Source organism: Elephantulus edwardii, unplaced genomic scaffold, assembly GCF_000299155.1.
Source record: "Elephantulus edwardii isolate Elephantulus edwardi_28Jun2011 unplaced genomic scaffold, EleEdw1.0 scaffold00066, whole genome shotgun sequence".
NCBI classification, from domain to species: domain Eukaryota; kingdom Metazoa; phylum Chordata; class Mammalia; order Macroscelidea; family Macroscelididae; genus Elephantulus; species Elephantulus edwardii.
The window spans coordinates 5,959,460-5,972,010 of NW_006399816.1; the positions used below are offsets into that span (position 1 = coordinate 5,959,460).

Below are 12,551 nucleotides of genomic sequence, written 5' to 3' on the forward strand. Positions count from 1 at the left end.
AAAATAATATATTGGGAGGCTCTGGAGATTAGGTTAAGGGATATTTTTGTGTGACTTTATGCCTTTGAGCTGTGGTGTTGGAGAAGAGCACTGAACAGTCCATGGACAGCCAAAAGAACAAATAAATATGTCTTAGAGAGGATGAGCCAGAGTGGTCTTTGGAGGCAAAGATGATGAGGCTTCACCTCACATACTTTGGGCATGTTGCTAGGAGAGTCTATTCCTTGGAGAGGGAGATGGTGCTTGGAAAAGCAGAGGGTCAGTGAAGGAGAGGATGACCCTCAATTAGGTAGATTGACACAGTGACTGCTGCAATGAGCTCTAGTATGTTAGGAAGCATGAAGATGGCACAGGATATGACAAGGTTCAGATCCACTGTTCATAGGGCCACTATGAGTCGTACTCAACAACACCTAACAACAGCAACATGCCCAACATAATTGGGGAAATGCAAATTAAATTATAATGAAATGCCATCTCACATTTACCAGACAGACAAAAATTTTAAAACTGACAACAAATCAATCATTGACAAGAACTGGCAAAGAGAACTCTCACAAGAGTATAAATTGATACAACCCCTTTGAAAAAAGTCTTGAAAATATGTGTTAATAGCGAGAGGAGTCCTGGTAGCACCACAGTTAAGTACTTGTCTGTTACTCAAAGATCAGTGGTTAGGACCACCAGCTGTTCCACAAGAGAAAGATATGACAGTCTGCTTCAGTGAGGATTCTAACCTTAGAAAATTTATCTAGGGCAGTTCTTGGGAAATCTATTTTGTTATTGTTATTGACTATGACTCATAGCAACTCTATGAACCTTGCCCTATCCTGTTCCATTCTCATAATCTCCCCCAGGCTAAAGCCCATTGTTGCAGTCCCAAAAAACACCTTGACAGACATAAAAACAACATTAAAATTCAACAGGCATATATTGTACAAATGTTATTCCAGGATCTAGAATAGAATGTGCAACAAGTACAAGAATGTTAACAGCAGTCCCTCTAGAAGATTCAACAGGAAAATGGACTAATTGTTGTTGTTTTGTACTATCGAGTCAGAAACAATCCATAGCTGACCCTCCAGTGGCTTTCCAGAGGCAGTTGATCTGCAGGAGTTTGCGCATCTTTCTCCCAAGGAGCAGCTGGTGAATTTGAACCATGTGCTTTTAGGATTGCAGTGTCGCTTCTTCCCACTAAGTCACCAGATCTCCCTAACTAGAGAGGGTCAACTAAGGGAATATTATGCAGCAGTAAAACAAAATAAATACTGTTTTTATTGTTGTTAGGTGTGGTAGAGTTGACTATGAACAACAGATGTGAACTTTGCCCTGTGGGAACCATCCACTTCTCTGAGATACTTGAGCCCACTGCTACAGTCACTGGGTCAATTAATTTTTATTAGGATCTTCCTCTTTCTCTAACACTCCAGCTTTTCAAGCATGATGTCTCTTCCAAGGACTGTCCTCTCCTAACAACACTCCCACAGTATCCTCTCTGTCCATTCAATACTCTGAGCATCACATAGCACCACAACTCAAAGGTACCAATTTTTCTGTCACCTTTATTTGTTGTCTAGCAAGTAATTGACAAGACCATGGCTTGGATCAAGTACACCTTAGTCCTTAAACTGACTTCCCTGCTCTAGCTAAGATGATGTCAATGTCTTTAATATCATCTTCCATCAAATCGTCTATGACTCATAGCAACCATATGAACAACAGATCTTTTTTTTTTTTTAATTTTGTGTACGTGTACCGTCAAATCAGATCTGACTGGTACAGGAGGATATTGCGCCTCCTTCTCCGGCAGAGCGTCTGGTGGATTCGAACCGTGTTCCTCTGGGATTGCAGTGCAGTTTCTTGCCACTAGGCCACCAGAGCTCCCCTATGAACAACAGATCTTAACTCTGCCCTATCCTATGCCATCCTCACGATTTCTGATATGCTAAAACCCATTTTTACAGTCACTTTGTCAAATATCTTAAGGGTCTTTCTCTCTTTCTCACTCTCCACTTTCCCCAGCATGATGCCCTTTTCAGAATGCAGTGTGTATACAGGTTAATCATGCTATCTGACAGTGGAGTGTTAAGTCCCTATGAATCTTTCATAAGCTAAAATAGCATAAATTGACAAAGCAAGTACCATTCATTTACCTAGGGGAAAAAAATGTTGTGTTCCGTCACTTTACCTACTCATTGCATTCAAGGTGGAACTGACTCGCAACTAATACACCAGTGGGTTTTCAGACGGTTTAAATCACACAGGAGGGGATTGCCCCATTTTTATCCCATGGAGCCATGGTGGAGTCCAGCTGCCTTTAGGGCTAGTAAGACAGTTCTCTATGGGCTACACCACCTAAACCCCCTGTATAAAATGTTATTTGCCGTCAAATTGGAATGGACTCATAGCTGACCCTCCTCTCCAGCAAGTTTTCAGAGGCAGTGAATCACACAAGAGGAGAATGTCCATCCTTCTCAAGAGAAGCAACTGGGGATTCAAACCACCAACTTTGGGGATTATAACGCTGGTTCTCACCACTGGGCCATCATAGCTCCCTGTGTTTATGACCAGTCACCATATCTATAACTTGTATGTTAGATATGTATTATATTTTTTATATATTATGCTTAAAAACATAAAAGCAATACCTATAACCAGGTTCATACCTTTCAGCCAAGATCCATCTAATATTAGCTATAATATCCCTAGTACCACAGAATCTTCTAAACCCAGCCTATACTTCTGGCAGTTCTCTGTTGATGTGCTGTTCCAGTTGTTTGTTTTTTATAATTTACATCAGAATCATGCTTGCATGTGATATTAATGATATTGTTCTATTATTTCTGGACTCTGTCAGGTCACCTTTCTTTGGAATGGAAACAAATATAGATCTCTTCCAGTCAGTAGGCCAGGTGGTTGTCCTCCAGATTTCCTGCCACAACTTGATGAGCATTTCCAGGGCAGCAACTGTTTGTTGAAATATGTCAATTGGTATGCTGTCAATTCCTTGAGTTTGTTTTTTGCCAATTCTTCCAGAGTTGCTTGAACTTCTTCATCACCACAGGCTCTTGCTCATACATTGTTTCATTAAATTCTTCTGTGACCGCCAATTCCTTTTGCTACAACGACTCTGCATACTCTTTCCATCTTCTTTTAATGCTTCATGGATCATTTAATATTCTGCCCAAAGCATCCTTAAGTATTGTAACTTGAGGCTTGAATTTGTTCTTCAGTTCCTTCAGCTTAAGAATTGGTGAGCAAGTTGAGAACCTTTGATTTTCTGACTCCAGTTCTTTGAACACCTCATTATAATACTTTACTTTGTCTTCCTGCACTACCCTTTGAAATCTTTTGTTACGCAAAACCTGTACTTGGGCCAGGAGACAGAGTCATCAGAACAGAGCAAGAAAACACTGCATGGGTCAAAACTGGGAAGGGTGTAAGCCAGGGATGTGTCTTATCTCCATACCTTTTCAATCTATATGTAGAACATTATCTGGGAGGCTGGGCTACATAAGGAGAAATGTGGTATAAGGATTTGAGGAAGACTCATCAACAACCTGCATTACGCAGATGACAAAACCCTGATAGTTGAAACTGAGGAGGAACTGAAATGCTTGCTACAGAAGGTAAAGGACTGTAGCTTTCAATATCGATTGAAGCTCAACATCAAGAAAACAAAGATTCTCACCAGTGGGCCAATTGGCAGTATCATGATAAACAATGAAGAGATTGAGATTTTTAACAACTTCAGTTTGCTTGGCTCCACAATCAACACTCTTGGTACCAGCAGCCAGAAAATTAAAAGAAAAATTACATTGGGAAAGTCTGCCATCAGAGACCTCTCCAAAGTACTAAAAAAGCAACAATGTCAGTCTGGAGACTAAGCTGCACCTTTTCCAGGCCATGGTCTTTGCAATTACTTGATTTGTGTCAGAAAGCTGGACAATGACTAGGGATGATAGAAGAAGAATTGATGCTTTTGGGCTGTGGTGCTAGAGAAGAGTATTGAATAAATCATGGGCTGTTAAGAGAACAAACAGGTTTGACGTAGAATGGGTAAAGGCAGGGTGCTCCTTGGAGGCAAAGATTCTGAAGCTTCATCTGACATACTTTGGATATTTTGCAAAGAGGAATCAGTCCGTGGAGAGGGACGTTATGCTTGAGAGGGTGGAGGGACAGCACAAGAAAGGAAGATCCTCAATGAGATGCACTCACTATGAGATGCTAGTGACTCCACGGCACATAACAACATCAACAACAATATAACCAGGTTGTTGTTATGTGCTGGTGAGTTGTCTGTGACTCACAGCAACCTTATGTACAACAGCCATGAATCCTGCTCTATCCCGTGCTATCCTTTTTGTCTCTGACACATCTATCCCCATTACCCTAATCACTGAATCAATCCATCTCATCAAGGGTATAACCAGGAGAGAATAAAATAGATGAATGGGACCTTCTACAAATCAAATTTCTATGCACATTAAAAAACTTCTTCAACAGAGTAAGAAGGAAACCCACAGAATGGAAAAAAAATATTTAGTAATCACATATCTGATAAGGGACTTACATCTAAAATGTGTAGAGTACTTCAGCACCTAAAAAAAAAAAGAAACAATTCAATCACAAAATGAGCACAGGAAATTAAAAAATACTTCACCAAAGAAGACATTCAGATGGCTAACAAACATATGAAGAAATTATAAAAGTCCTTGGCTATCAGAGAGATGCAAATCAAAAAACTAAGATATCATCTCATGCCAGCCACAACACTAAAGTTCAACATAGCAGCAAACAACAAATGCTGGGAAGGTTGTGGAGAAACTGGAACTTTTATTCACTGGTGGTGGGAATGTAAAATGGAACAACCATTATGGAAGACAATCTGGTGCTTTCTCAAAAAGTTGGAAATAGAAATAACATTTGACCCAGCAATTACACTACTAGGAACATATCCTAAAGAAACTAGAGCTGTTACTCAAACAGATATATGCACACCCATATTTATTTCTGTGGTATTCACTATAGCAAAGAGATGGAAGCAACCCAAGTGCCCATCAACAAAGGAATGGATGGAAAAACTACGATATATTCACACAATGGAATATTGTGCAGCATTCAAAAACAATGAACTCAAAAATATTACACAACATTGGAGATTTGAGGACATTAGCTAAGTGAAGTAGTTCAGCCACAAGAAGGACAAGGACTTCATAACACACTATTATAAAATAGGACAGACATGGGGGGAGGGTTGGGAAGAGAATAAGAAGAGTGGCTAGATAATGACCAGATGAGGCTAAGAACTGTCCAAAAGGAATAGGATTAAACATTGTATGTATGACAGCAATCTAAAAAAGGGGTGCATTTTGGGTAGCCGAGGGGGAGGGAAGGAAATGTGCAACAAATATTTTAAAAGAAAAATATAAAAGCGTGCAAAATAAAAATGATTAACAGGAAAGCTAGATGGCGTCAAAGGTCTGGAGACAGTGGAGAGGGCGAGACTAGGCTACAACATACAGATTTAGAATAGCGTTAAATTTAACGCAATTCTGCTGTGTGTCCCCGAGTGGAAACCGACTCAAGAGCTGACCCGTCAGCGAAGCTGTAAATCACACCGGAGACTGCTCATCTTTCTCCCGCGGAGAACTTGATACCAGGTAACAAGAAATTCAGTGTCAGACTGCCGCGCTTGAATTCTGACTTTAGGGTTAAAACTAGTGTTTTCTGTTCAAGGGTTTCAAACTGCTTGGATCTTAAGAATCACTTGAGACTCGTTAACGGTATACATTCCCGGGCGGCTCGTTTGTATTCCTGGTTATGTAAATCTAGGAAAGGGCTGGGGAATCAGATTTAATCTGGGAAAAGAATGCTGAAACTGAATAAAGGACGTGATGTTGGCGGGCCAGGCGGCCAGATCTGGAAAACTTCCCCAAAGTTGGAAGAACTCCAACAGCACAGGAACTCCAGTTTAACAAGCCAACGGTCACCAGTCTTCTCCTCTTAGCAGACTACTCCTTTACCGAACGGAAGACGCAACCCAGCAAATGAATGGGAACCCGGGAAAACTGTAAAGTTGCTCCCAGCTACTTTAAACGCCCGCCCAGACTCGCTTCAAGCCCCACCCCCCGGTCTTCCTTCACGCTTTCTTCCTCCTCTCTAAGAAAATGGGAGAGGAAAAAACCCGCGAGATAGAAATATGGAGATATGGTGTGGCACAAACCAATGGGAGGAGGGGGGCGTGGTTGTAAGTAGTGCGCTCATTGGCCCAGGGTTGACGGAGCTTCGTGCACGGAAGCGGAAGTAGTGCGGTTGTGGGAAGACGTTAGTTGGTTTCGAGTCTGGTCTCTTCAGCTGTCGCCATCATGGTTCGGAAGCTCAAATTCCACGAACAGAAATTACTGAAGCAGGTAGACTTCCTGAATTGGGAGGTCACTGATCACAACCTGCACGAGCTGCGGATTCTGAGGCGCTATCGTCTGCAGCGACGTGAGGACTATACGCGATACAACCAGCTGAGTCGTGCCGTCCGAGAGCTAGCGCGGCGCCTGCGCGACTTGCCCGTGAACGACCCGTTTCGCGTTCGCTCCACTGCAGCGCTGTTGGATAAATTATATGCGTTGGGCCTGGTGCCCACCCGCGGCTCACTCGAGCTCTGCGACTTTGTCACAGCCTCTTCCTTTTGCCGCCGCCGCCTGCCCACCGTGCTGCTCAAGTTGCGCATGGCGCAGCACCTCCAGGCAGCCGTGGCTTTCGTGGAGCAGGGCCACGTGCGCGTGGGGCCTGACGTAGTCACCGACCCTGCCTTCCTTGTCACTCGCAGCATGGAGGACTTTGTCACCTGGGTGGATTCGTCCAAGATCAAGCGGCACGTGCTAGAATACAATGAGGAGCGTGATGACTTCGATCTGGAAGCCTAGCGAGACTCGCCTTCCATGGCTGCATTTTACAGCTGGGAAAACTCGGGCCATCAGTGTAAGCAGGTCGACGATTCTGCCTCTCTGCGTTTTTTTCGGGAACTCTCATCCTCAGCAGCAGGCCATGTGTGGAGCTGGGGATAAAGGGTGAACAGGTATTTTAGAAAACTGTCTTAAGAAGTTAGCTGAAGCTGTGTGACAGAGAGTGGTCTTAAATGGTTGAAATTTAAATGATTAGGCTCCTCTTGTTTAGAGGAATACTTTCTTAATTCCAATAAATGGGTCAATTGTTTGGTAAATAACTTTTTTGTCTGTCTGATTTTCTTATATAGAATTAGTAGCCACCCTGGCTGTGGGTGAGGCTTTGGAGGGCAGCTTGTGGAGGCTGCAGGATGTTGCTCAGGGCAGAACAGATTTGTCAGTTTACCAATCCCTTCCAGATCCTTTCTCAGAATGAATGTTTTGGCAGAGCTTTTCCCCACAGGATTTCCTGTTGATACTCCAGGAAATACCACGTTAGAGGGCTGAAGTGTTGGCTTGCCTAAGGAAATCATCACCCTGTCCTTTGGCCATCTAGTGGTTAGAAGGGACCCAGGAGGTTCCTGGAAATTTACATGTTCTTGTGAATAATAAAGATTCCTGGTGGGAACCCAGAAGATAGTTGGTTTGAAACTACCAGCATCTTTGTGGAGAGAAAAGTGAGCCAATCTGCTTTCTTCAAGATGTACAGCTTTGGCTATCATGGGCACATACTACTTTTCCACACAAATTTACTAAAGGGAGAAGGGGAATTTGTTTTATTCATGACTTCTGAAAAATAATAAAGTGCTTCTATTTAAAAGACCAATAGATTGGCTTTTTAAAATGTGCTGTCTAGGGAGCTCTGGTGGCCTAGTGGGAAGAAGCTGTGCTGCAATCCCAAGGGCACCTGGTTTGAATCCACCAGATACTCTGCTGGAGAAGGAAGGGCAATCTCCTGTGCCAATTAGATCCAATTTGAGGGTACACACACACAAATGTCCCATCTTCACTTAAAGTGGGAAGCAGCATTTGGTGAAGGAAGAATAACACTGGGGATGATAATGTTTTATTAGGCACAGTTAACTGCATTATATGAATTATTATTTAATCCAAAATCCTGTGAACCAGGGGATACAATTCTCTACTTTTAAGATGAGGAAACTTGTTGAGTAACCAACAATTGCATAGTCCCAAAAGTAGTGGAGTGGCATTATGCTCACCTTTCAGGTGTGTCAGGTTTTAAGAGATTCCCTAAGTAAGTTTCCAAGCCAGCAATGAGAAGTAATAGTACTAGGCAGTACTTTGATTCATCCCAATGACTTCATGAAGGTTTGGTTAGAGAGCAGATAGCTGGGAAAGCTTCAGGAAGCAGATAGGATATTTAAGAGGAAACTAACACTGCTTGAGGTACTAGGCTGCCATACATTCCAGCAAGCCTGCAAGAGTAGATCACCTGTCTGGGTCTGTGTAACATGCCATCCTATTCAAGAGTTGGTTACAGAGCACATCTCCTGGGTCTCTGTTAGTTTACCTCATCGCAAGCCTATAAACTTCTCCAAGGTCCTAGCAGTCCCATGTGACTCATGACTTGCAAGACACGTAGCTTGTCATTCATTCACCTGGTGTTGAGTGAGTGCCTGAGAGGGCTTAACATAATGTTGTTGTTGTTGATTGCCTTCTAGTCCCCTCTACAACTGAAGCCCCTTTACAACTATCGACATTTATCAAAGCTCATAGAGTTTGCAGAGGCATGTTATTTAGCAAGTGGATGCCACTCCTGCTTCCAACATGTAGCAGTAAACAAAATTACATGATTCCTGACATATAACTTGGGATCTATGCTGTGGAGGTAAAATTGCAAAGGTGTGAGCACAGGTGCTGTAGTTGACAAAAGGACATCTCAAATTATAACTGACAAATTAATCAGGCAGAAATCAGGAAACTTCTGGAGAATGAAATTTAAGACCTGAAAGATAAACTTGAGTCAGGCAGACGGAAGAGAAAATAGCATGTGCCAAAGCCCTGAGGTAGAAAATTTGTGCATTCTAGAAACAGCATGACTGGGAACAAATGGCCCAGGGTAAACAACAGCCAAATACTGCAGCACTTTATAATTGGGGCAAGGCTGTGGAATTTTGTTCTCATAATAAGTCATAAGCAATTGAAGGGTGTTAAGCTCGGGAATGACTCAGTAATAATACTATCTCACTGCCTATTGGGAAGCGATAAGAAGGTTTTTTAATCATCAGGGTGAAAGTGGATGGTTGCTTTGACCAGGGTGGTGACAGAATAACTGGATTTGAGGTCTGTTTTGGAGGTGGTGGTGGAATCGATTGGTACTGCGCCCTGACCCCCTTTACCTGGCCAGGGCACCCATTCCCCAGCTACTATGCAGGTTAGCTGTCTGCCTTCTCTGGAGCTTTGCTTCAGTTGATGAGCCATTTTCACCCAGGAAGTTTCATCCTCTCCACCACTATCCCCACCACACCTGTAGCTACTGACAGACTCATAAGAGGTACAAAAACTGAACCCTTTAAATCTAACCGTGTGATCTGCTTTGGTCATTGAATGTGACAAAGGTAACTGTCCATTCTGAACCTAGGCCTTAAGAATGTTCAGTTTCTCAACCATTAAGGAGAATCCACAATGAGGAGAGGATAAAATAGATGAATGAGACCTTCTAAAAATCAAATCCTTGTGTGAATCAGAAAACTCCAGCTGGGTAAAAAGGAAGTCCATAGGAAAAAAAATTGGTAATGATATATTTGATAAGGAACTTATATCCAAACAGTAGAATTCTCCAGTACCTTAACAAGAAGAAGGCAAACAGTCCAATTGCAAAGTAGGCAGAAGAGATTCCTCATTAAAGAGAATATTCATATGGCCAACAACCACATGAAGAAATGTTTGAGATCACTAGCTATTGTTGCCGTGTGTTGTTAAATCAGAACCAACTTATAGCTGACCTTCCAACGGGTTTTCAGAGGCAGTAAATGACCTGGGAAGAGACTGCTGGTAGATTCAAACTGTGTCCTTTGGGACTGCAGTGTGGCGCTCTCTAGAGAGAAGCAAATAAAAGTAATAATGGGATGTCATCTCATCACAGGAACAATCACAAGGTTCATGAAGACTTTAAATAATAAATGCTGTTGAGGGTGTGGAGAGACTGGAACGTTCATGAATTGCTGGTGGGAGTGTAAAATAGTACAACCACTAATGAAAGACAGTCTGGCGCTTCCTCAGAAGACTGAAAATAGAAATCCCATTTGACCCAGCTATCCCACTATTAGGAATCCACCTTAAAGAAAACAGAGATAAGACAAATAATGTATATGCACCCTTGTTTACTGCAGTAGTAGTATTCACAATAGCAGCCGAAGTGTCCATCAACAAACACAAGGATAGAGAAACTGTGGTATATTCTCACAGAGAAACTGTGGTACATTCACACAATGGAGCATTAAGCAGCATTGAAAAGCAATAGAGCAAACCAACATAAAATAAAAATTTTAAAAAATACATATTGTGGGGAGGGGTGAATAAATACATTGTATAAAACAATGTATGTGAATGAAACACAGTGCAAACTAATTACTGTATGAAAACTAATAAAAAATTGAAAGTAAAACAATGGAGAGCTTCAGAAACAATATACAATATGAATGAGTCTAGAGAACATTATACTGAGTGAGTTAACTCAGATACAAAGGACTAGTGTGGTATAAGACCACTGTTACACAATGGAGAGGATTAAAGGGCAGAAGAATATGGATAAGTGAGGAACATACATTGGAATAGGTGAACAGAAGATAATTCTGTAAAGAACAGCAATAAGATTCATGGACCTCTCCAGAGTGCTGAAAAGCAATGATGTCAGTCAAGATACAAAGGTGTGCCTAATCCAGGCCATGGTCTTCTCAATTACTTGTTATGCTCCAGAGAGTTGGACAATGACTAAGGATTATAGAAGAAGAATAGATGCCTTTGAGTTGTGGTGCTGGAGAAGTATCATGGACTGCCAAGAAAATAAATCAGTCTGTCTTGGAGAGGGTGAAACCAAGTCTCTCTCCTTGGAGCTAGGATTTTGAAGCTCTGCCTCACTTACTTTGGGCATGTGGCCAGGAGAGATCAGTCCTTGAAAAAAGACATCATGCTTGGAAGGGTGGATGGACAGCGCAGGAGAGGGAGACCCAGGATGAGACGGACTGATACAGTCACTGGGGTGATGGGGGATGTTGTGTCAGAATTAGTGAAACTGGCTCAGGACAGGGAAGGTTCAAAGCTGCTATACATAGGGTCACTATGCATTGCAGGCGACTCAACCAATGACATTCTATGATGGGTTTGGAAGCAGGAGTGACATCCACTTCCTAAACAACATGCTTCTGGAAAATCTATAAACTTTGATCAATGTTGATAGTTGTAGCGGGGTTTCAGGCCTTTTGTACATAGGGTTGCTGTGAGTCGTGCTCGACTCGAAGGCAATCAACAACAACAATGGAACTAACAAGCTGGTACAGGACATGTATGAGGGAATGAATGAAAAGAGAAGGGGGATAAATTTGTATAAATGAGTGAATGAAAAGTCAATTTCTTTATAAACTTCCATTCAAATCATAGACACACAATCTTTTGTCTCTCTGATGCCTGCTATCTCCATGAGAATAAGACTGGAAAAGTCTGCTGGAAGGTAAGGGACCATGTAGAGGAGACCTGGAGCAATCCAGGTGTGCCCAGCCTAATACAGAAGAAGAAGTGACAGGCTAAGTGTTAGGTGGGTGTGAGGGCTGAGGCAGATGACAAGATAAATATGTCTTCCTCTCTGCAGGTTTTCAAGGCATATATATGTAGGGAAGTGATTAATTATAATTATAGTTTTGCTGGGAGGCAGCCTTTGAAATTGATAAGAATCATGCTATATTAGCAGCTTCCCTGACAGAGGCTTTAGGGAGAAACAAAGAAGAGGCTGGGTCATGGATTTAACTGTGTCTTCTCAAAATGTATGGATGTAATGATATAATGTGGTAGCTATGCAGTGATCCTCTATGATCTGATAATCCAAACAATTGTAGAAGGATTAAGGGTAGAATGCATTATCTGTAATCCTATCATAGCCCTTTTCAGATGTAAATTACAAGGTTTTCCCTGGGGTGTAGCTTGTCACCTTTGATCTCACAAAAGATAGAAAAGGAGAGAAATACTTCATCAAAGAATACATCCAGATGGCTAATAGTACAGGAAGAAATGGTATTAGAGCTAGGCAAATCAAAACAACAATTAGATAACATCTCACCCCAGCAACAACAATAAAATTCAGGAAGTTTGAGATGACAGAAAACAAATGCTGGTGAAAGTGTGGAGAGATTAGTACTTTTGTACACTGCTAATGGGACTGTAACGTCATGCAATCACTGTGGAAAAGTAGTGTTTCCTTACAAAGCTGGATATAGAAAAACTATTTGGCCACCGCCCGCCAGACCGGGGGAACGCACACCGCTGCCAGACGAGGGAACGCCGCGAGAAGGACCCAGAAGAGACCCAGGAAGAACAACAGCCAGCCACCTACCGCGGAACTCCAGAGGAGCGAAGACTGTGAGACCCCAGAGGAAC

General features: G+C 42.2%; 1 protein-coding gene across 1 annotated transcript; it reads left to right on the plus strand.

The window, feature by feature from the left end:
• Positions 1-6,357: 6,357 nt before the first annotated feature.
• IMP3 (IMP3, U3 small nucleolar ribonucleoprotein, homolog (yeast)) lies at positions 6,358-6,966 on the plus strand. Its single transcript, XM_006888285.1, has one exon. It carries the CDS (start codon positions 6,369-6,371, stop codon positions 6,921-6,923), a length of 555 nt encoding a protein of 184 aa, XP_006888347.1. The 5' UTR covers positions 6,358-6,368; the 3' UTR covers positions 6,924-6,966.
• Positions 6,967-12,551: the final 5,585 nt, after the last annotated feature.